General features: G+C 38.8%; 1 protein-coding gene across 1 annotated transcript; it reads left to right on the top strand.

Moving 5' to 3' along the window:
• Positions 1-1,149: 1,149 nt before the first annotated feature.
• rab3ab (RAB3A, member RAS oncogene family, b) lies at positions 1,150-25,178 on the top strand. The gene is made up of 5 exons (XM_059341585.1): positions 1,150-1,203; positions 14,637-14,861; positions 19,113-19,231; positions 20,346-20,470; positions 21,914-25,178. Exons 2-5 carry the CDS (start codon positions 14,637-14,639, stop codon positions 22,102-22,104), a joined length of 660 nt encoding a protein of 219 aa, XP_059197568.1. The 5' UTR covers positions 1,150-1,203; the 3' UTR covers positions 22,105-25,178.
• Positions 25,179-26,105: the final 927 nt, after the last annotated feature.

The following is a 26,105-nucleotide window of genomic DNA, read 5'->3' as shown; positions in this document are numbered from 1 at the left end:
ATTAATAGGTTTTTGCAGTGGTATCTCTACAATAACAACATATAACAGCAGTGTCTGATAACGGCAGCAGTGGTTACTGCTGACCTCCTGATCAATAATTCAGACTCTCCGGCAGCGCTCATCAATAATTAACAACAGGTTGAGTATTGGAGGCGGAGTCTTTCTGGACAGTTGTTACGCCGCCGCTCCTGATTCGTCCAACACGCTGTCAATCTTCCCCACGGCCTCTAAACCCCGCCCACCTGTCATTTATTCAGGCTGCGTGAAGATGACGGAGTTACAGAGGGACCGGAAATTAGTTTTCCTTTCAAATTAAAGGAAAACCTTCATGAGAGAACAGCGTCGGTTGTGGCTGAAGACTACAACATTAAAAATGTAAAAAAATCTGTGAATTTGGAGTCAGAAAGAAGTGAGCTAACCAGAAAACTGTTCCCGCTCCTCATCTCTGTTTCAATCAGCAGCTCGAAGCTACATTAGCCGCTACTAGCATAACACCGTTAAATAGAGTCTCCAACTGAACTAAGGTCGAGTTGGATTGTGGGAAATGTAGGCACCAGAGGGAGACTTAAAACGCTTAAAAAGGTGTAAACAATATTTTACTCGTCCATCATGAGTCTGTAAATGATATAAAACAACTTGAATAGATGAAGTACCCTTTTTAAGATGAAATATTGTTAAGGTATGGTCATATTTTTTGTATTAATTTAGGCAATATAGACCATCATTCAAACAGTTTTTATAACACCTTTCATGCAGTTTGCCATTTCCGAGGTTTACATGTGACTGACAAGCCATTAAGCCAAGAACAAGCCAGTTCAAATAAAAACAGAGATAAAGTTAAATATTAAAAGCATTTTTTTTTATTTTTCTCAATTATATATTATTATAAATATTGCTTTAAAATCAAAGTAAATACAGTTTTTCTTTCAGGACTGTAGTACACATTGGCTGGCCGTATATTCACAATGCAACACTGTCAGTTGAAGTATCACTTTTGATTTCATTGTTATTTTTATATCCCCCAATTTTCTTTAAAATCGTTGCATTATGATTTTTTTTTCCATGCGAGCAGCTCTTTGATAACGGCATTTATTTTGTAATTCCTAACCGGATGTTGTGTCGCACACCCTTTCTGGTTGACAGTAGTGGTGTTTCTGCGGGTGCTGGACGAGGTGGATAGCAGCCGGATAGAAATCTATAAAGGTAGGATTTATGTCTTTATTAATCTATTGCACTGATATAAATATTATATTTAAATGTACTTTATTCTGCATTTATTGTTTCTGAGCGTTTATGTTTGAATATAAAGGAAAGGATTTCAGATTAAAGCTCATTTGACATAAGATGCTTGCTGTGGAACAGCTGTTTTCATTGTGAAAACCATTAAACCGTCGTAGATGAATAAAAGGCGTATTAATGCGTGTAATCTGTGAGGATCCACTGGTTTAGTGGGTCTCTGGCGGACTCGGGCCTGTCCTGCAGGAAAAGGCGTTTCACACCGTCCGATGGTTTAAATAGAGAAAATAGGTCTAAACGTGCCTGAGGCAGGAACAATGGAGCAAAACTCAAACATCTCAAATCAATTCATAGTTCAAAATAGAGAGAGAAAACCTATCACATTTTATTTTACTCTCATGTAACATTGTCAGTAATTTTCTAATATTTTAACGATTATTATCAACCTGAGGTCTCCACCAAAACACGCTATTAATGCGAATATCTGGATGATTATATGTTTTACATTATTGTAATTTAATATGTGAAACGTTGAGCCATATGGAGGAGTGTTGTGTTCCTGGGAAACATTTAAACCAATCAGATCTGGTCGGTGCCCTTATATGCATTGGTGTGTGTGTGTGTGTGTGTGTGTGTGTGTGTGTGTGTGTGTGTGTGTGTGTGTGTAATGTGTGTGTTTGTGTGTGTGTGTTTTCTATACTGCAACAGCACCTTTCACTACAGAAGGAATGGATATGTAGGAAGAAATTTGCAATGCAAATATAAAATATACTGTTTAAATGCTTCTGAATGAAACGTGTGTGTGTGTGTGTGTGTGTGTGTGTGTGTGTTTGTGTGTGTGTGTGTGTGTGTGTGTGTGTGTGTGTGTTTGTGTGTGTGTGTGTGTGTGTGTGTGTGTGTCATATCTGCCATCACCTTCTGTTTTCAAAGCTTTACAGTGTTGAAACGGTGTAATAGTTTGTACGATATAAAGTAAAGAAAGTTTTTTTATGTTATTTTTTTGGTTGTTATTTTATTGGTTATGATTATATTTGTATCTGTACTGGTTTTAATAATCCCTTATAGTTATCAGTCAGGCCCTAATTATAATGTGACTGTTGGTTCAGCAGTTTACTCATTAAAATAATCATTATTATAATTGATACACAGAGTCATGTAGACTATAAGATATAAACTCTTCTGTGGTTTTAACCTGCAGTCATTTTAAAGTTTCATGTGTTTGAATGTGAGCTGTCAGTCACATCTGCACTTCCTCTGCTGACAGACGAGTTATTGAAGGAGTGACGCAACTGCTGCTTCTCTCGGGAAAACACACACACACACACACACACACACACACACACACACACACACACACACACACACACACACACACACTCACACACACACACACACCCATCCTGCCTGTGACAGTCGCTGCTGCACCAACAGGATCAGATTCATACTTTGGGTCAATATCTTTTATTAGAGTTTAGATGTTAATCGGTCTGTCAGAGTGTCACCACAGCTGCAGAAACACAGACCAGAGTTCAGATCTGTTTCTAAATGAAGAGATGTTAAACCTCAGAGAGAGAGAACTGGTTTCTGGGGAGACTTTTATTGTCTGATGATAATCTAAATTTGCTTCAGAAGCTTTTAAACACAATAAACAAAAAGAAAAACAAAGAAGACACATGAGTATATAAGCACAACATTTCAAAAATCCTTAGAAATCTGTATCAAAACATACTTTATTATATTAGTAAGTGGAATTTACATGACAAATACAGAAAGAAAAAGGTTTAAACTTTAACCACAAGTTTTACATTTTAATCAATATATTGCTGACATTTAAAGAAACAGACTCGTTGGTTTGTAAAACAGGGACTAAATGTGTTGAATAAAGCTCAGATACATTTGGTTTTCAGTCTGAACTGTCCTGGTTTCACCTGCAGACTCTAAAGCATCAGAGCTGCTCCCGCCTCCCTCTGCTTTCTGTTTGCCGTTGATAAAAAAAACAGAAAGACGGAGAAGAAGAGAAGCTATTTTTAGCTTCCCCTCCTCTCATCTTCATCCCCACGCTTCCTAGAAAAGGAGGCACGTGATTGGAGGAAAAGGGGGAAAATGCCGTCTAAGGCAGCAGGACGGCAGCTGCAGAGAACCAGAGAGAACCAGAGAGAACCAGAGAGAACCAGAGAGAACCAGAGAACCACATCTTCTCTGTTCCAGCACGGCGGTAGTTTAGCTTTGCTCTGGTAGATTTATTTAACGTTCATTTGACAACTTTGAGTCTAAGTGGCCCAGTTTTTAGTGTCCCACTTCCCCCTGCTGAGAAAAACAGCCAAAAAAACAGTTTTTTTTTTTTAAAATAGCAATTTAGCATCAATACTTGCCACATATTTAGAAAGTAAATATGAAATATAAACACCAGTGTAAGAGTGTTACTACATCCTCACTTCTTCTGACAGATATTCTGAGTCTGAACGAAGCTTGAGTCAAACTAGTGATGGATGAATATTTGATTCTTCACAGTCCGGCTGCTTTCTCCAAGTTTTGCTTCCCAGTTCTGGTCCTGGTTGTGATTCTGGGTGTGAAAACATAATTTTCCTGTTTGGTGGAACATGTTAGATCTGTGAAAGCCTTCTTTACTCTCTCAGTCTGTTCACAGTGGTGAGTTTTTCTTCCTAAAAGTGAATTTACACCAGAGTTTGCAGCCTGTTTGTAGTGGTAGAAGAGGTGTTTTAAATAATTACTTCACCCTTGAAATGTTAATTATCATTATGTTTCAGTTCCTCGCCCCGTGTCATAATGACTTCTGGAAGAAAACGAGAAGCGGACGTGTTTTAAATAGTGTGATGTTCATCAGAATGCATGTGTTTGTAAAGCAGTGAGGATATGACTGATGAATGAGACTTTGCGTATTCATAAATGCACAAATTGTGTTTGTAAATCAGAGTTTTCTTTGGATTGCTGCAGTGAAGTTCCTCTGTGATGTCACTGTGGGCTGGTTGGTGTCATGAACTGAGCTTTTCATAGTAAACACTTTAAAAGTAGATGTTGCAAGCAAGTTTCTGACTGAAGCTGATTAAACAGATTGGAGCCCTGCTGCCAAGATATTCAGCCTCCAGTTTGGCAAGATGACTCTCCTCAAGTTCAGCAATCTGATCTTTGATTTAATACTAAAATAATAAAGTAGAAACACAAACAAACATCATATATTCAAATCAGGCTGTCCTCACCCAAAGAGCTGTGCAAGCAGCTTATTATGAGTCTTATTATTATCATTTGTTGTTACGTGAGTTATTATGAGGAACAGCTGATGCAGAAGAAGAAGTCTGGCTTGATTGGTCGAACCAACACAGAGTCACATATGAAACCCAAAGACATCGTTATTATAACTGAACTGTTGGTTACGTTACATTATATTGACAGTTATCGTTTCCTAACCCTAACTGAGTTAGGTCTAGTTTAACTTAACAGAGTAGTTCAGCTTCACAGCTGTCTTGGTCTCTGTTTGAAACTGAAACTGTGTGACCATCTGACAGCCTGAAACAGTTTGTAGTAGTTTTATCTTGTCCTGTAATAACACATCCTAAATTATTAGTCAGATATATTTAGTATTTTCTATCTGCGAAGTAGCTGAATTAAGAAATGTAATGTAGTATAAAAGAAGCAGAACATTTAATTACTCAACTCTAATACTTTAAAACTGTAATAAAGTGTTTGAGTACATTTGTTTAGTTCCTCTCCAACAATGAAGCAGTTTATAACTGTCAGACCTTTAACTCTGATAGTAAATCAGCTCAGAAACAGTCTGCAGATGTTCTGAGCTGTCTCAGTGTTTGGTGGTCTGGTGGAGCTGCAGACCAGCAGGGACTCACTAACGTCTGAGACAGGAAGGTGTTTGATCAGGATCAGCTGATCATGATGATCAGGATCAGCTGATCATGATGATCAGGATCAGCTGGCGGTCCAGGAGGCCGATCAGTCCTGATGAAATGAGCCTGACTAGCTGCAGCACTTAGCTCTGGATCAATCAGATCCTGGATCAATCAGCTCCTGGACGTCAATCAGCTTTAGGTGGCAGGTTTACAGCTGGATGATGTCATCATCCAGCAGAGCTCACGGCTCTGAGTCATGATTGAATTAAAACAACACTTGAGAGAGAGGAAGGTAAACTAGTGATGATCAGCTCCTGGACCAAGCTGCTGCAGTGGAGATGGAGAGATATGGAGGAATTAAAAAAGAAATCTTTAAAAACCTTCTCTTCTGTGATTTATTTTAACACAGGTTGTTGTTGTTGTCAGTATTTGGGTGTTTCCTCCTCACAGGAGCTGCATTTCCAGTCAATTAAAACTGAGCTTCTGTAAAAAACACTTCAAGATGAAGAATGTCAGAAACCTGTTGTGAGTGAGACGTCGACGGGCAAAACAGAATTTTTTATAATTTATTTTAATGTCAGAGTCTGCACCATTTGTTTCTTTGTGAGGCAAATTACAAATATTTGTTGAGGGGTTTGGAGGCCCTCCCCCAGGAATATGGTACTATATATATATATATATATATATATATATATATATATATATATATATATATACTATAGTAGATATTATACCATATCTTTATTGTACATTGATTTGACTTTGGTGAAGAGCCAAAGCAGCTCTGTTGCTGCGCCTATTAATTTTAGGGAAAGTCTGATTTTGAGCAATAGGATGTGGACAGAATAGTTCTGGTTTTCACCACACCTGGTAAATTATTGTATTTGTATATCACCTTCTTAGTCTTTTTTCACATTTTACTACAGGTTAATCTTCTACTTAATTCTGGAACAGAGGTGTCTCCTGAATGCACCACAGAGGGCAAAATTTCATAAAACTTCAACTGCGTGAAAGAGTTTTTAGGCTGGCTTGTGTTGGTCTGAGTTGATGTGAATAAGTGGGATAATAAGCTAACTCTGCCCAGTAAGTTCTGATGTAGACAACGTTTAGCTCACGTGACTGATGATGTCGATGATTTTCTCTGAGGATGAATTTGTCCTTCTGGACATCGTGAAGCACGGCAGATCCAGCTGACATGAAACAACTAATCAGCTCTGATAGATAGTTTAGATGGTTGTTTTGTCTCCACTTCTTCTTCTGGTTTCCTGGTGGATAACAGCTTCATTCACTCCAAACCAGATGATGGAAATGCATCTTAATTCAAATAATTCCATTTTGTGACATTTTTTTAAAATTCACTTGACCATTGAATGAACACACGGCTCTTAGCTCGATCTCACTGAACATCTCTGAGTCTTGTGACTGTTTGTCACCTTTGGCTGTAAAATGCTGATGTGCCTTTTTCTTTTACTGTTTTCTGACATTTTTCACAGATGAATCGATAATGAATGCATTGTTTGTTGCAGCCCTTGAAACATCGACCATAGCTCTAAATGTCACATAAATGTTATATAAAGTCAACTGCACAGCTTACATTTTCTGTAAATCATAACTCATAAAGCCTGTGTGTCTCAGTTCAGACACCTGACTTCAGCTTTGTTCGAAGGCGTTTTACTATCGAGGCCAACTGAAAGCAGCAGCAGCGTCCTGCACGCTGAGAGACATTTGCATAATGAGAATCTGTTAATTACTTTGAGATTAAGCACAGAGGCCTGCAGTCTGTAAGCTTCTATATCAAATTAGTGTTTAGTGAAGGTTAAGCCAACTCTCTTCTGCTCAGCTAATCTCTGAGACGCAGAGGAAAGTCTTCATCTCTCACCAGCACCAGAAGTCTGAGAGTGTTTGACCAGATCCAGACTTCCAGTTCTTCACCTCTAATCAGCTGTTAATCACTGTCACATGCTCACATTTCATCTTTAGATTAAACAAGCTTTGGTCCAGAACAATCCAGGTTTTTAGATCTCCAACACCTCAACATCTGCAGCAAATATTCCTGCAAGATTAATCAGAGAGAAATGTGCTTTGCAGGGAAAAGTGGGGAAAGAAAAGATAAGAGTATAAAGGGCGGAGGTGGAGAGCTTTTGGAAGACAGAAATGAAAGATAATCAGGAAGTTTAACAGAATCTAAAGTGGCTGTAACACCTCTAATGTCTGTTTCCAAGTTTAAAGCTTATTGCCTAATGTGCTATAACTGCAACACGCTGACTCAGCTTTAAGAAAGTCGTCGATAAAAAGCACATGGCTGAAATATCTGCTGAGCTGAGTCGACACTTTGGTGCAAGAGCAACACGAGCAGATTCATTTTTAATAAGGCCGGCCAAAGACGAACCCAACACCAAACCTGACTGTGATCAAGTGATCTGACTTCAGCAGGTTTGATTCTGTTGGAGCAAAGAAGAAGTCACATTTTAGATTTTATTTGTTTTGGTTCACAGTGAAACATAAACGTCTAACGTTAATATTTTTACATTTTCAGTATATTGTGTTGCTTTTTAAAAAATATGTTTGTGTTTATTTTAAAATCTTGACATGATTATTGTGTAGCATTTTGAGCAGATGTGTCAGTAAGTGTGTATCTACTTGAAAAGCTGAGTGGAACTGCATAAAATGTTAAATGTCTTTTAGCTCGGTTGAGGAATGTATGGATGAAAACCAGTTGCAACAAAGTGCAATAGAAACTTTGTGAATACATAGTAACCTATTTGTTAGTCAAGCTTCCTCTGAAAAATGGCTTCAAATATCTATCTCTCAAATATCTCTGGCCACATGCTCCTAAAAAACAGGGCAGCATTTCACCTTGTGCAGGAATTACATGATATATTAAATGGTGCGATAAAACTGTTAAGACATGCAAAAAACTGCAGTGTCCCCAAAAATCATGACCTACACCCAAAATATTATTCTGACTTTAAGAGCCTGTTGCAGAGCGCACAGAGACCAACAGCCGGCAGAGAGGAGGCCTGCTAGCTCCTCTGCTAGCTCCTCTGCTAGCTCCTCAGCTACGCTACCGCTATGTCTGGGTGTTTTTGTGTTAACTCAGCTCTCCATGCGATGGTCGGTAATCCAGAGTATCATGTTGTCCGTCTTGCTGACCAGAGAGCCGTGTACAGCAGGTTTATGTCTGATCTAACACGGCCACAGAGTAATCTCAGTGAATGGAGCTAGTCTACTTAATGTCAACAGTCTCTTCAATGAATCTCAGTTTGGTTGTTTGTCCTCATCTTAGTTTTAGTTTGGGCATAAAGCTGCTGTCTGCTGTTTACTGACGCTGCAGTGACTCTCTATCACCTCTTGAGGCTAAAGTGGTTTTATAGGACGGGACGGGCCGAGGCTAGCTGGTTAGCTGGTTAGCTGGTTAGCTGCACGTTTCATTATTTATCTCTGCAACAGAATCCATAAAGCTCTTTGTCATAATGTCAACACTGTCGCGTCTTCACACGCTGTTGATAACTTCATTTTAAAATGTTTTAAACTAAAACGTTGGCCATATCAGACAGATTACACCTTTTAATGCATGAAAACATCATAAATGTCTTAAATGTTTTTGTTCTATTTGGAGGTTTGAATTTACTTTTTTCTAACTCTACTACCTCATCAAACCGAATCTTCCTCTGCAATAGTTCAGTGGCAGCCACCTGCAGAATTAACACCATCAACTGTTTATCAGACACCTTGTGGGTCCAATACTTTAGGTTCATATAACATATTAATATAACAAGCCAAAAGTCAAGTCACAGGTCAGTTTTTATTTGTTTATCTGGATCTGTTTCTATCTCAAGCCAGGGTTAGTTCTCCCAGTTCTCTGTATAAAAAGGTAAAAACATTTCAGCACTTGCATGCACTATATTATCCTATATTATACACATGATTATTTAAATATCTGCACACTGACTTGTAGATCATTTCAGACTTTAACTCAAGTTCTTCTCTCTGTTTTTCCTTTTTAATCTTCAAACACAAATACATAAATATCTGTACATGAGCGTGATGTGTTTTCCTGCTCAGAGGATCCAGAAGCTCCACTAGATCCTGATCATGTGACATTAGTGGGAGGCGTGTTGGATTAATGAGTCTCTGCGTCTCCTTTGATTCAGAGAGCGTCTTTGGTTGTCAACAAGCTGAACGTCTCTTCAACCTCTGTGTTTGTTCTGGTTTCCTGTCGTCGGTGTGGATTACTCTCGCCCTCAGTGAGTCACGCTGCAGCTCGCTGCAGAGCGCCAACACTCATTCAGTCGTCCAACAGACTGGATTGGACGCCACGAAGGTCCAGCGGGTTAAAACGCTGAGTCACCGCTGAGTCCTTTACGTCCACGTCTGATGCACCATGCAGGAACTGAGAGAGACATATTAACATAAATATTAATGAAGGCTGCATAAAAAAGAAAGCAACGTGCTGAAAAAGCTAAACGGTGACTATGTTGCACAAAACAATCCGGTCTTTGACCGATTTCTGGAAAAGACAACATTCCTATGAAGCTTTTTACGTTGCTAATGAAAATTAATATTTCCATTTACAGAGTAACCACCGACTTTCATTCCTTCTGAAAAAGGTTGTTGTTGTATTAGATATTTGCATTTATCTAAAAAGCTGTTGATATCTTAGTTTTTATCATGTTTTAAAGTAGCTGATTTCATCCTTGATGACCACTAATGTGTGTTTTTCCTTTGGGCATGTAGGTAAAAAGTAAAAACCCCATTTGAGACGTTTATTCCAAATATGCTGTTTCCAAGTCCAAAGAATTCTCCTGTAATCTGAATAATATCAGCATTATCTATCTATGAATAAAGTAATCTATCTATCTATATCCCAGTTGTGTTAATCAGAAAAGTCTACATTTCTGCATTTATTGGTTAAATTCAAGGACAAACACGTCTGGAAACATCATCGTTATCATTTAATAATCCCAAGAGTGAGTTTCATAGGTTTCATATTAGCAAATACATTCAGAAATTCAGTCAATAACTGGTGTTATATTTTTTTAACTATGCTTTTAAAACAAAGCAGATTTAACTTTACAATTACTATTTAATATTTCTATTAATTATTGCAAATAATTGGTTAAAGCTGAGGCCATTTTATCAGATGACTTCCTGTTATTTTTGCCTTTTTGTGTTCCGGGTTAAAACCTTGTAATATTTATTGTAAATCATGTTTTTTAGTTTATGCAGGAGCTGCAGGCTGCAGATTATGACGTCACAGACGCAGCAGAACTCATCAACCAAATAGAAATCGACAACCGTGCTGCTGTTTTTGCTCTCAAATTAGGAACCTGGTTCTCTTCTCATGATATTATTTTCATTGCAGCTCTCTGTTTGATGCCGGCTCACAGTAATGTTGCATGTAGCAGGTTCTGTGATGGTTTTAATCTCTAACCGCCTCTCTGATAATAAGACATCAGTGAGTTGAGGAAGGGTCTTCTTCATTATTTAACAAGCATCTCCGTGTTCTTTTGTGTAAACCTATCGGCCGGAGCTGGGAGGAGGTGCAGTTGTTGTGTTTGTGCTTTATTCCCTGAGAGTTCTCGTGTTTCTCTGCAGCCGAGAGCAGATAACAGTCTAAATATAGACCAGCGACTCCGAGCCGAGGGCCACTCGTTCTTCTCTCAAGAGGTCAGGAAGGTTTCCTCATTCCTTTTAGCCTCCGTAGCCTCAACGCTGGGGGGCCGCTGGTAGCTAGCAGATGTTTCAGTCATGGAGCTGATGGTGTTTCTGCTGAGTTATAATTCAGCTGCTGGTTTGTTTCTGGTCAGATATCTGAAAACCCTCCGTCACCTGTCTGACCTGTAGCTCTCTGAAGGCTGATCGGCTTCACAGCTGTGTTTAAATCCTCTCTCCAGCTCTGTTTTTTCATTATTTGTATGTTTTTAATAAATGGTAAATGACTGCACTTATATAGCGCTTTTATCCAAAACGCTTTACACTACAGACTGACTCATTCACCCGTTCACACATTCATGCTGGTGGCAGGCGACCCTAAACACTGCCACCTGCCACCAGCAGGAATCCAATCACACGATCAATGAACGCAGCGTCAGGAGCCATCTTGGGTTCAGTATCTGACCCGAGGATACTATATACTATATATATATGACATGGAGGTCAGGGATCGAACCACCAACCAGCCGATCGGGGGACAGCCGCTCTACCAACTGAGCAACCGAGTTTAACACCAGCCGTGTTTCCATCAATTCATTTATCTGTCTAGTTTTGAAGATTGGCATGAGAAAAGCTTGCTGGAAATTCAAAAGTGCACATAAAAGTTTTTACTCTCGCTTGAGGTGGTTTGTCTTTTTTTGTAGAATAGGTAATGCGCTAACCAGGAGATGGAAACGAATAAGTTCTAACTGAGTGAACATTTACCTTATAAGTTGCCCAACTTAATCTTATTCCTGAAGACATATCTTCTCTCTTTCTTATGGATGGCCAAAGTTGTCCAATCAGTAACGTACTTTTTACTTATTTTTTCTCTCTCTTGCTCAGTCTCTTCTTCTGCTGCTTACTGACAGATTAGCCTACAGAAATACATTATTCTGCCATCTTCTGACCAAAGTACGTTAATGCAGCTTTGTTTATTCAATCGAACCAGTTGATGGAAATGTCCCTAATTCGCATTTTCTTTAATGCAACAATTCAAAATTTCGCTTCAAAATCCGACTAGACTTTAGCGGAGCATGGCTACTGTGAATGCTAACAGACAGACAAGATGTTTCTCCATATTTAACCAGTATAATATGTCTCTGCTCTCTGTGGCAGCCATGTTTACTGATAGAGTTCATCATTAGTGCTGAACAGCTCCAAGCCTTAAAGCTTCATTCAGAACGTTCACATTCACATTTGAAATCAGTGTTTGAAGCTTTTTTTATTTATTTATTTATTTATTTATTTATTTATTTGTGGTTTTGTTTATTTGTATCTGTTTATTCTCTTTAAACAGGGTATTTCTGCACAGTTGCAGATAAGGATTTGGCCACACTAATTAGTATTATACTAATAATATTACTATAACAGAGGTAGAATTATATTCCGTTGGTGGTTGTGATTGTTTTCAGAGTGTTAGGATCCAAACAGTTCCAATAAAGCTGAATGTTGTCAAGTGTTAATGTCAACATTTGTAGACAAAGATAGATGTATTCATTTCCAAAATTGACAACATTCATATTTATTTCCCAAATATTCTACTTCAGTTCGTCAAAACCAACATTTCCACTGCAGTCAAAAGAAATGTTTGCATCACACGAGACTCATTAAATAAATGACTTTCACCAGACTGGGTTTTGTTGGGAGGATTTTACTGACGACAGACATTCAGATCTTCATTCAGCACCTCAACACAAGCTTTGAATGTTCATATAAAAAACATTCAGTACAGCCAAAATGAATTTGGGTATTTGTCAACCAGAGAGCGATTCTCGTATTTGTTGATCATGATACAACACAGTTGTTGTACAGATTTAGTAACTTAAATAAGCGAGGACAGAAGCCATGTGGGGAAGCAACGTGAGGCTCTGAAATCTGAAACACTGAAGTTTGAGTCTGATCAATAATAAACACAGGAAGTAGTTCCCTGGAAGTCATGTAGCTGTTGTGAGAAGCTGCATGAACAGAAGCTCTACCTGCCACTCAGACTGAGTGTAATCTTAGGTTTCCTCTGTCATATAATCACTTCTCAGCAGCGTCCTGTCGGTGTAGATGTCCTGTAACATGTAACCTCAGCTGTAGAGTGAGACCCTGAAGGGCCTCAGCCTCTTCAGACCCTCCTGCAGTATTTCTCTTCTGTCCTATTGATGGCATCGACTCAGAGCTCCTGATGTTAAAATGTGAGTCCAGCTGGTGAAAATCCTCCAAACTGGCATCGACTTGTAGCTGCTTATGCAGAGAAATATTCCTCACACATCCTCGGCTGATTGTGACTGATTGAGCCATTTGTTTCCAACCTTTCTGCCAAATTGAGAAAACTCCGATGGGTTTTTCTGTTTTCCCCTGACGTTGCAATGTGCTGCTCTGATTAATTACCATGAAGCGAATGTGCAATGTTCAAGCCCGACTAGTTAATCACCATCATCTGTTAGCTGAGTTTACCAGCTGCTGACACGATCTCATCTTCTGTCTAAACACTCATTACATCTATCACCTTTTCTATGTGCTGTTGAAAAGCTTTCTTCACTTTTATATTATTAAAGTGTTTTTTTGCTCATGACTTCAGAGGAGACGGCCATTAATTCAGATAGAAACTCTAGAGTTAGTCCAGGAGGTGCTAATGAGCCTGGATGAAGGATTGTGGCTCTGCTGCAGTCAATACGTCTCCGCCCAGTTAGTGGGTTCATTCTCCAGTAGAGGTGGCGGTATTAAAGTATTATATATTATATATGTATATCAGCGTATTAAGAGATCCTGACGGGATGAAAAATAAAGACGATTCTTGTTCCGTCTATTTAAACTGGCACTCATGCTGTTTTTTGAGAAACATGGCGACTTACAGGACTTTTAAAACTAAATTAACTCCGTTCCTGTTTGGGTTTAATCTTGATAAAGCTGACCAAGCTGTTATTTGTCATTTGATTTTCAGTGGTCTGCCTCCGAAGAATGACAAAAACTTGTGTAGCGTTCATGTAGCGTTAGCTAACGTTAGCTAACGTTAGGCTAACGTTAGAGATGTTAAAGATAACTTTATTAACTAACATCTAAACATCTCTAGCAGAGTGACAACATGTTGCCTCAGATACGTTGTTGACTTGCCTTAGAACAGACGTAGACATCCTTGTTCATTTTATCTCGTTTAGTTGGTGTTGTGGTCTCCTGCATCACGTTATCCAGAGCAGACTCTTCTCTGGGTTGAGATCTACAGTCTATGGTTGAGATGTGTCTTGGGAAGGGTAGTAAATCCCCCCGTCACCCAGCCTCTAGGAATACATAGCATTGGAGTTGCATGTACCCCATGCACACTGTTTGACCATTTCAAACTTAAAATGTCAAGAAAAAACATATAAAAACTACTTAAAACTGACTAACTCCAATGCATTTCAATGGACGTGGAAGCAGAGAATGTCCGAGTGTATTGGGTTAGCTGTGCACTGTGATTGGCTCATTGCGTTTGGGGGCGGGGCTTAGCCATAGGTCAATTGTCCATCACCAAGGAATTTAAACTATGCAATCCATACCAGCGATGTCTCAGTACCAAGTGGATAGTGTGAAAATGTGACAGTACTCATTTTTCTATTATACTGCAGAACCATGGATGTTTCAATTCACTTTAACTTTATTTAAATAGCCTAATATCACAAATCACAAATGTGCCTCAGAGTGTGTAGGAAACCCTCCATCCTTTGACCCTTGTTTCAGAGAAGGAAAAAAACCTTTAAGATAACAGTAATAAACCTCCACAGTAGTTGGTTTCTGAGGCCACTCGGATCACTAGATTAAAGTATTCTGTTTGTGTTTGTCTTGATTAAAGTATTCTGTTTGTGTTTGTCTCGTCTCCAGATGGCCTCAGCAAACGCGACCTACGGGCAGAAGGAGTCTTCGGACCAAAACTTTGACTACATGTTCAAAATCCTCATCATCGGCAACAGCAGCGTGGGAAAAACCTCCTTCCTGTTCCGCTACGCCGACGACTCCTTCACGCCGGCCTTCGTCAGCACGGTGGGCATCGACTTCAAGGTGAAGACCATCTACAGGAACGACAAGAGGATCAAGCTACAGATCTGGGTAAGACTTCTCTTCTTCTTGGAATGGGACTGAATCACCTCAGATCTATAACTCACCTTTAGATGAATGAGAGAGTCGCCTGGTTTTCTTCACTGTCAGAAGCTCTTTAGCCAAACTTTCTTCACTTTCCCTCATTAATCAACCTGCAGCTGGTCAGAGTCTCATGATCAGCTACATTTTCATATTTAACCAACTTATTTCCTTTGCTTCCACCATGTTCCCAGTGCGTTGGTCTTTCTTTCCTCTGTGTATTTCTAACATAACTCAGTTTGAGGATTCTGCAGGCGGAGCCTCTTCAGACACAAAGTGACTTCTTCAGTCCTCAGGCGTCAGTCTGCTGGATGGTTGGAGGTCTGAACCTCCGTCACACATTAGCACAACTATTTCTGTCGCTTTGCATCCGAGCTAGCGAGGGCAACGCTATGAATGACTTCTGGAAGAATTGTCCTTAGATGCATGTCGTTATTCCAATACAGCAGAGGGACTCAAGTTACAGACAAAATAGAGCTTGTTTATTTTATTTATTTTAAAAAATGTCAGAGGAGGATCCCCAAGGCCCTCTGAGTTAAATATGGAGCCAAACTGATACTGATTTTGAGGAGAAAAATACAAAATGAACTGATATGTCGGCAATATTTTACTTTTTTGAGCTGGAATTTGAATTAACCTTTTTTTTTTAAACTTTATGATACAGTAAATGTACTACATGTATAAATGTATTACATTGTCAACCAATTCTAGAAATTATAACTGTGTGAAAATACAGAATAAATGGAAATAAAATAAATGTCTATAAAACAATATCAAAAGCTTATGTTCAGTCAGTCAATAGCTGATAATTTAAATAATGTAGCGCTTACACCATTTCTTGTTTTCTCATTATATACATAGCATATTGGACGACATATACACCGATATGCCTTTGATAGATAACGATATATTGGTTGGGTTGTGTCATCATTTGCTAATGCTTTGTGACATATATTCAAATAAAAACTGGATAAAGACAATAAAATAAATGTTCAAACTGATATATATATATATATATATACTCTAAATTCTGAATTTGATGCATTCTGTTTTTATTCATGTCAAAGATTTTTATTTTTTTTAATACCATTTCATAAGATATATGTGATAACGAGCAGCAGGCTCTGTGGTGCAGTTTTATGATGCAAACTGTCCTCAGATGGCAGTAAACACAAACAGATCCCCATGAGACGCTCCTCTCTGCAGCCTGCTCACAGCTGACCGCTGCATCAGTAGAATACAATAGAAACAATAGAAATAATGAGCAGAAACAGCTGCTAACACTGACGAGCCTTCAGAAACAACCAGCGCTGTTTGTTGCATCAGAAACTCTCCTGAGGCAGCAAACAGGATCAGAGTAAAACCCGCAGGAGCATCGCATCACTTCCTCCTTCGCTACTCTCTGAGTGTGTGTGTGTGTGTGTGTGTGTGTGTGAGTGTGTGTGTGTGTGTGTGTGTGTGTGTGTGTGTGTGTGTGTGTGTGTGTCTCTGTTGTCAGCCTTTGCCTCTGGTAGAGAGACACCGTCAGCCAATGGGAGCCTGAGAATCTGATGATGCTGCTGCTCTCCCCTCCCCCACTACTACACATCACCCTAGATACACACACACACACACACACACACACGCACGCACGCACGCACGCACGCACGCACACACACACACACACACACACACACACACACACACACACACACACACACACACACACACACACACACACACACACACACACACACACACACACACTCACACACACACACACACACACAGCCCCTCCCCCACCAGTCCAGTAAAACTGGTTTGAGTCATGAGCAAAAGTCAACATAGAGCGCGTATAGATTTATATTTCATTAAGACTGTTTATATAGATTTATGCAGACGTGTGGGCGTACATGTTGTCTCACTGGAAACTGTTTTTATTATTTTATTATTTTATTTTAAGACACGATGATGAACAGATAACACTTGACTTGATTGACACACTTTATTTTTTTCATTAAACTGGAGACATTCATATATCAATGTTTCCTGATTCTAGTCAGATGTTGGACGATGGAAATCATTGAGATAGACAGTATTATTATATTATTAGTATTATTATTGTCATTTTAAGACCATGTAATGCCACTGAAACAGTAAATAACAGCATAATAACTAGAGTGCTGTCCACTGATTCTGAGCCATTATGACTCTATGTAAGTTAATACAATTCCAAAATATAAATTAAATTACTGTACAAGCAGCAATTAACTTAATTTGTAAGAATATTATAAGAATAATAATATAAGATTTTTTTTTAATTTTTTTTTTTTAAATATCCTAAATAAAATGGACTTTCGGGCTAAAATTGCACTTAAATAAATATTAAACATTTAGCTCAGGCATGTATAGGGACTCCTTGGTTCCTCACCAGGCAGTTTAGAGCCAGCCAGCTGAATGTTTAGGACCTCAGCATCGTTTGTTCACGATTATATTCAGCTTGTTTAATACAGTTTATCTCACCTGCTGGTCACATATCATGTTTTTGCAGTGAAGCTTTTGGCTCATCTGAAACATTTGTAGCTGAATCTTTTTATCAGAGCTCTTGGTGAACATGAGGACTGTGTTGATTGTGTAACAGCACTCAGTGCTACTAACATCTATAGAGCTGCTCTCCTCCTGCAGCAGAAACAGAAACATTAGAACCAACAGTAGAAATATCAGAGCTGCAGCTCTCTAAAAATAGATCTCATAGAATATTCTTGTGACCTGATAATGATCCGTGTGATTGAGTCAATACGCACATCAACGAGTCTTAGAAATATGAAATAAAGGTCACTAACTTTACAATTATTCTGACATCACATACATGTAGAACAAAGGCTCCATATTTTAAAGACATATAAACAAAGCATGACTTCTTGGCTAGGGTCTGTATTCACTGTTTCTTTGTCTATATTAAAAGTAAAGACAGCAACCTATTTAACATCCATGAGCTGTATTTTAATAACTGATAAACAGGTTATTAGTAAGGTTAGTATTTTAATAACTGATAAACAGGTTATTAGTAAGGTTAATGCCTGCTGTCCGTTATCAGGAACAAATCGACGACTTGGAGGAAAGAACCATCCGACGAGCAGCAGATATGAAGGTTTTAACGTCCTGCAGCAGTGAGCTGCAGAGCGATCGGGATGAGAGACGATCATTATGTAAAGAACTCTTAAAGTATTTTTACCAGTGAGTTCAGATGGGCAGAGTACTCCTAGCAGCTTGACTACTTCCTGCAGTGTTCACAGGATGAACAACACTCAGAGAGAACGGTCCAACAAGAGAGAACATCCAGAGATCAGTTCTCCTGTTGATGAAGTGAGAGAATGACCAGACTGCTCAGAAAGACAGAAAGACAACAGGAACTCAGATAAACTCAGATCATTTCTGAATCCTTTCAGGTCTCCATCTGCTGATGACCAACAAAGTTTGCTTGTTTGTTTTTTTGTTGTTTTTAGATGTATCACCGTCCCTTTTAGCTTCTTTTTTTGTTTTGTTCTTTGGTCAGTTACTTTCTTTATCTCTTTGCTGATCCTGCCCCAGTATCAGCCAGAACCACAAAATATCATCAAAAAGAAAATTCTCTAGAGAAAAATCTTCCCCTGCTTCCTTTTAACTGGCTAACATGATGCTAACTGCTAACTGCTAACTGCTCACTGCTAACTGCTAGCTTAGCCTGGGGAATAAACAGACTTCTGGTCTGTTAATGTTTCATCTCACAGGAAGTCAGACATCCAGAACAACTGATAGAAATAGAAACTCTTCTGTTTCTGAAGGTCATAGAAAGGCTTCACCGCTGAATTAAGAATGTTTCATAATCATTTACAAACTGTTGTGTTGTTTTGATGTTATGATAAAATGTTATGTTGTGACGTTGTATTTTTTCTTAATCGTATCGTAAGTGCTTGTATATGTATTTTGTATATTGTACGTGTTTTTATTTTTTTGTTTCTTTGTTATTGTTTTTTTGTTTGTTTGTTTGTTTGTTTCGTAATTCTCTGCTTGTTTACATCATGGCCAGGGGACGACAGATGAAAACTAGCCTTCTGGCTAACGCTGGCTTTTTTAACCATGTGTAATCATGTCTGTCCCCTTTTAAATAAACTAATAATAATAATGATGAGATGTTTATTTAATGTAAAGTGAACCTGAAGCTGCTGAGTCAGCAGATTAACAGTGAGTGTGTGTGTCCAGGACACGGCGGGGCAGGAGCGTTACCGCACCATCACCACGGCCTACTACCGCGGCGCCATGGGCTTCATCCTCATGTATGACATCACTAACGAGGAGTCCTTCAACGCCGTGCAGGACTGGTACGTGATTGGCTGGTTAACTGACACCAGCTTTACCTTTAGAGGATCAGGTGGTTCAGATAATCAGACTGGAAACAGAAACAGAGCTTCACGTTTCTGTTTGTATTATTTCTGTCTTTGTCTTTTTGTGTCTTTTCATTTGTCCTTAAAGAGTCAAAGGTTGTTTAAAGTTGATCCTGATATCATTTTGACGTTCTCTACTCCAGTTAGTCAAACTCTGGCTCGTATTCTAACTTCTCCTTTAACCTTTTCACCACGAGGAGATGATGAGATGTTACATTTGGGATTTGTTGTGTAATATTTTCCGCCAAATGCTTGTTTTTGGAATATCTGAGATCGAGCTGATCATTTTGAGCAACAATCACTTCTTTTTCTGCATTCTGGGGAATTTATATGCACCAATTTTTAAGCATTTTCTGCATCAATTTATGTTGGAAATGAATTTATTTATGTGAAGAAAAACAAAAAGGCACCAGGGGACAATTCAAAATAAAATAGAAATAAAATGGAATATAATGCTGTAAGGCATTCTGTATGACTTTAACTTTTAATATTTGCTTCTCCTGAAGTTCAGCCTTTCTCATTTATTGTTATCTATTTATTGTTATCTCTGCTGAGTCATCACATGGAGACATGATTCTTATTTAACCTTTAAATGTGACACACGTCAATGACACATCAATTCATTTTATTTAATTTATAAACCTCTGGACTTTATGTGTTTTAGCATTTCAGCTCATGTTTCAAAACTTTCTGCACTTTCAAAGCACATTTCCAGAAATCTAAGTTCATAATATTATTTTTAAAAAGTAAGGAGGAAATTCACAGTATTTATAAATATCCACCTGCTGTTTCAGTGAGCTGCATTCATTTATTCACACACAGAGCGTCATTAGGGACGCTGTAATATAATGACAATAAAGTCTTACTGTTGAATTCTGATCTCAGATGTGAATTAAAGTCTTATAATATATATAAGACCAGTATAGAGGACTTTAGCCTGCAGGGCCATCAGTCTTTGACTTTCCTCTCTGACTGTGTGTGTGGTGTGTGTGTGTGTGTGGTGTGTGGTGTGTGTGTGTGTGTGTGTGTGTGTGTGTGTGTGTGTCCACAGGTCGACTCAGATCAAGACGTACTCGTGGGATAACGCCCAGGTGCTGCTGGTCGGGAACAAGTGTGACATGGAGGACGAGCGGGTGGTGGGCGGGGACCGAGGCCGGCAGCTGTCTGAACACCTGGGTTAGTACACACACACACACACACACACACACACACACACACACACACACACACACACACACACACACACACACACACACATTCTTGTACTTCTATCTTTGTGAGGACCCTCATTGTCACAGTGAATTCCCTTGCAAGGTTATAATAGTTTTGGATTTTTCATTAGTTTTATTTTTGTTGTGATTTTTTGTTTTCAAATTCAGTTAGTTTTTATTAGTTTATAGAGTGAGTTTGCTAGATTTAGTTTAGTATTTATCAGTTTTAGTGTTAGTTGTAGTGTTTTGTAATGGGGTATTTGTTGGGTGGGAGATTAAAAGAGGTCACAGTAAATTTTGCCTTTATTTCCTTTGTCTGATCCATCTTCATTATGTATGAAAAAAGTTGACAAAGACGAAAACGAAGGACATTTTCACTATAATTTTAGTTAGTTTTGTAACCACAAAATACAGTTTCAGTTAATTATCATTATCATGTAACCTTTAACCCTTAACACAAAGTGTGAAATCTCAAAAAAGCCTTTAAAGAAGTGAGGACCTGAAGGTCTGTTTTTATTCTTTGTATTAAAAAAGAATGGATTGTTTTTCATTTAAATATCTAGAAAAGCTCCGAAATAAAATGGTAAATGTTTGTGAGTTGATATTAATGTAACAGGTTGTGTTAAATGGGCATAAGATATCGTCTCATATCGACTCTGTGATATCAGCAAATATCATATTGTTGTCCGATGAATCGATTATATCATATCATAATGAAACCCAAGATCTACAGCCCTAGAAAGAACAGAGAGACACCAGACCAGAGGGTCTTGTTTTTGAAGTGGGGGTCCTGTAAAAGACATAAAAAAAGAACATGTGTCTTTTAATATCACCTCTTTACTCTTTACTCCTACTTGAGTTGCAGAGACAACCACGTCCTCATTAAACCTCTCTCTCTCAATTCAATTCAATTCAATTCAATTCAATTCAATTCAATTCAATTCAATTCAATTCAATTCAATTGGCTTTATTGGCATGATGTAACAATGTATATATTGCCAAAGCAAGCATCAGAGAAAAAGATAACAAGATAAGGAAAGCAATATTTGCAATAAATTATTATAATTCTGTTATTCATTTTAAAAGAAAAGAAAAACTAATAACAATAAAAGAAAGCAATATTTACAATCATTGAATTACAATCAACATATAATTTACACAATCTAACTGTCCCAGCAAAAAAAGAAGAAGAAAAAATAAAATAAAAAACAAAAACAAAACAACCAACAGCTGTGTGTAAACATAGAGTGCTGCTAATCTAATCTAGAGCTCTGTGACTCTTCAGGAGGAGGAGCGGCACTTTTTCCTCATCTGACCATTTTAAAAAAAACGTTTTGACGGATTCAAATTTTTGGAAATATGTTTCTCTAATTAGTTCATATTTTTTACATTTTCTCATTTTCTCCAGGTTTTGAGTTCTTCGAGGCCAGTGCGAAGGACAACATCAACGTGAAGCAGACGTTTGAGCGTCTGGTCGACATCATCTGTGAAAAGATGTCTGAGAGTCTGGACGCCGGAGATCCGGCCGTCACGGGGGCCAAACAGGGGCCCCAGCTGACAGAGCAGCCCGCCCCTCCTCACCAGGACTGTGCATGTTAAAGCTGACTGCTGCCCCCATAAACCCTCCTCTTCCTCCTCTTCCTCCTCCAGCTGGACCCCGGGGCCTCGGGTCACTCCTCCATCACCCTCCTCACTCACTCTCCTTCTTCTTCTCTATCAGTAAGATCGTTAGCTGAGGGCCACAAAAACCAGGTTACAAGAGTCTGAAATGCTGTGAGAGTCTAGTGGACCAGGCGTCTGGTTTCTCCTCATCAAAGAGCTGCAGGTGTTTGTTTTTTTATCAGCAGGAGTTGGTCTGATGCCAAAACTAGTTCAGTCACAGTGTTTCAGACTCTTCCAGACCAGGTTCTTGGAGGGTCCTGATCCAGCTTCTGTAGTCTCCCTGTTCCTCCGTGTGGTTTTACCAGAAGGATTTGACGGAGTGCCATTTCAATCCTTCAGTGTTTACAGTTCTTAGTTTCATGGCGGCGTGTGACCGGTGACCGCGAGGCCTCGAGGCGTTAAAGATGGAGGATCCAGCTGGAGTCCGCTCCGTTCTGATATGTTACGTTTCTTTATGATTCTGGATGCACACAGAGTCAAACATAGTTTCTTTTCTCACCTGCTGTCTAATCATAGATATCACAGGTGTTAGCAAGTGTTTTTCATTATTCATCGAAGCCTTTTCATTTGGCCTTTTTTTTTTTTTTTTTACGTTTTTGTATCCTGGTTCCCCATTTATTCTTTCATCACTGGAAAATATGAACAAGATAGAGCTACGTTTAAAAAAAAGCAAAAAATTAAGAGACACGTTTTATTTAATTATATTTATTTCAAATGTACATATAAATGTTGTGCAATATATATAATATCTACAGGTATGCATTTCTTGAAATGAGTTTAAAAAGGTATGAAGTTCTATGAGGATCGTATCAAATATCAGAGCTCCGTGTTGTTGGTTTGTGTGGATGATGTGTGGATTGTTTGTTGGCTCCATTTCTCTCCGTTTGGTCAAATGTCAGAAATTTTAACTTCCTGCTTCGAAAAAAATTCCGGTGGAATGAAGCTTTAAGTCTGGATTACAAGTTGGAAAAAGACTAATAAATGTTTGTCATCCTCCAAATCCTCTCAGTGGGATTTCCACTGCTGCTGCTGATGTGAAGCTCTAAAATGTGAAATGTTGATGCTGCAGCATTTTACAACAAGCTAATCTTGTTGAGCTGAAATGATAAAATGATTATAACAGCAACAATTTCTGACTCCAGCAGCAAACTTTTATTCTTCGTCTCCCTGATAGCTTTGGAATATCTCAGCCAGTCCTTCAAATGATTTATCATTCTCTAAAACACATAAAAAGGGTTTGGAGGATGCAAACACTGTTGGTTTGTTGGAATTTTTTATGGTATTTTGCCTTTTATCTGATCGTTTGAAACATCAGGAGAAAATCAGACTCAGTGGTTTTTATGTTTCCTTGTTAAGTGACAAACAGCCCGACAGTAAGCAGCTTCAGCATCAGTATTACAGAGTGTCTGCGTGTTTGTGTGATGATTTCTCAGTCTTCAGGTGACGAACGGACAGCACTGTTAACGAGCATCAGACATGATCTGTTAACGAGCATCAGACATGATCTGTTAACGAGCATCAGACGTGATCTGTTAACGAGCATCAGACGTGATCTGTTAACGAGCATCAGACATGATCTGTTAACGAGCATCAGACGTGATCTGTTAACGAGCATCAGACGTGATCTGTTAACGAGCATCAGACGTGATCTGTTAACGAGCATCAGACGTGATCTGTTAACGAGCATCAGACATGATCTGTTAACGAGCATCAGACATGATCTGTTAACGAGCATCAGACGTGATCTGTTAACGAGCATCAGACGTGATCTGTTAACGAGCATCAGACGTGATCTGTTAACGAGCATCAGACGTGATCTGTTAACGAGCATCAGACGTGATCTGTTAACGAGCATCAGACGTGATCTGTTAACGAGCATCAGACGTGATCTGTTAACGAGCATCAGACGTGATCTGTTAACGAGCATCAGATGTGATCTGTTAACGAGCATCAGACATGATCTGTTAACGAGCATCAGACATGATCTGTTAACGAGCATCAGACGTGATCTGTTAACGAGCATCAGACATGATCTGTTAACGAGCATCAGACGTGATCTGTTAACGAGCATCAGACGTGATCTGTTAACGAGCATCAGACATGATCTGTTAACGAGCATCAGACGTGATCTGTTAACGAGCATCAGACGTGATCTGTTAACGAGCATCAGACATGATCTGTTAACGAGCATCAGACGTGATCTGTTAACGAGCATCAGACATGATCTGTTAACGAGCATCAGACATGATCTGTTAACGAGCATCAGACGTGATCACATACCAGCTGGCTGCTCATTATAACTCTAGTTTAGAGTCAATCAAAGGATTAAATATGTTGTTCTGAGGTGCTTCTCATTTCTGCTAACAGCTGTTTTTGACTCATTGTGGGCTATTACCCCCCCCCCCCATCCCCCCCACACCAAACACTTGGTGCACTTGTTTTAATATAGTTTCCACTCCTTCTTTCCTCTTCACCAGCGATTTCTGTAGAAGCAGCTGGCTGTTAGTGATGGAGGAAGCCAGAATGAGCAGAGTGACCCAGTTTAAAACTAATAAAACAAGTGAACATTTGGGATACAGGATTTATTGCCATGTATCACCTTTTCTCAGCCACATCTCATGTCCCCAAAGGAAAACTTTAGTCAGCTTCTGTTTCACCTGATAAGTTTTCAGTCTGTTTATCTCACTGAAAAGACGACTGACACTGTTAGTATTAAGTCCACATGGTCCATGTTAATTATACTGGATCCAACATGTGTTCAGGCGTTTTGCACCATACGACTGAGACAAAGAGCCACTTCAGCAACTGACACGTTTTGAAAGTAAATTACTGTTAATCTCAATGTTGCACCTTCTAGTGGACTGAAAAGCAATGGATTTTATTATTCTACTGCCAAAAAGTACATTTGCAATATTAATAGTGAATATACTCTGCATCTGTTGTATCGATTTAATATCGCCCTGCAAAATATGGTGATAGTGTGCTGTATGGAGTTCTTCCCCACCCGTATATATATATATATATATATATATATATATATATATATATATATATTTAAAATGCTGTAAAACCGGAGAGAAGGAGGACGGATCGAGAGGGCAAAGCACCATAAAAATCATTATGGTTATCAAAACCATCCACTCCATCAGGTCAGAGATTCTGACTCAGAAAGCTTCATGTTTATAAGACTTGATGCATTAGTGAGCTGTCAAGTGTAGCAAACAGACTTGAAATCACAGAGTTTGATAAAAATGAGTCAGTCAAAGTATTGATTATGATCAGAAAGTCATGAAGATCATAAACCTGGGAGAGGACTTTGATCCTGCGTATGTTTTACTTCTTACTGGTTGTGACTGTTTCTTTTCCGGTACAATCCAAACTTTTAAAACTGTTCTCCTTTCTAATACGTCTTCCTCTCTATATAAACCACATCTGTAAATACTGTATCTTTGAGTCATATGTGTGGATTGTGTTGTATCGACTCAGGCTTGCAACAAAGAAAAAAAAGAGTTAAAAAAGACAGTAAAAACCCCCAAAAGAGCCATGTTGTACTGTACCTGCATTCATTACTAGCCTGCTTGTGAATGAATGTGTCACTCTGTTACAAAAGCAATACACACTACAGTATCTACACACAAAAGATGAAATGCCATCAAGCTCGGTAGAAGTTGCCGACTTTAGATCTTCTACTAGCAGCAGAAACGTTTCTTTGGTCTCGTTATCACTGCCTCCTCACTTCCTCAGTTTGGGCCGTTACGGTGAGAGAATATGGATGTTTTTATCTGTACTTTGTGGTAAAACAATAAAAAGTTACTAACAATCAGTTGATTCTTGTTTTTGAAGATTCTTTAACTGGATTAGATGGATACTGTTAACCAGCCTGCAACTTCTAATGAAGGTAAAGGAACACTTCACCCCAAAGATGCTCATTTTAATAT

The sequence above is a fragment of the Centropristis striata genome, chromosome 9 (assembly GCF_030273125.1).
Source record: "Centropristis striata isolate RG_2023a ecotype Rhode Island chromosome 9, C.striata_1.0, whole genome shotgun sequence".
Taxonomy (NCBI): Eukaryota; Metazoa; Chordata; class Actinopteri; order Perciformes; family Serranidae; genus Centropristis; species Centropristis striata.
This window is presented reverse-complemented; position numbering and strand designations above follow the sequence as displayed.

Excerpts from the sequence above, each read along its gene's own strand:
- rab3ab (XM_059341585.1), top strand. The coding sequence starts at position 14,637 with ATGGCCTCAGCAAACGCGACCTACGGGCAGAAGGAGTCTTCGGACCAA. Across the intron at positions 19,232-20,345 it reads TTCAACGCCGTGCAGGACTG|GTCGACTCAGATCAAGACGT; the intron begins GTACGTGATTGG and ends GTGTGTCCACAG. Across the intron at positions 20,471-21,913 it reads GCAGCTGTCTGAACACCTGG|GTTTTGAGTTCTTCGAGGCC; the intron begins GTTAGTACACAC and ends CATTTTCTCCAG.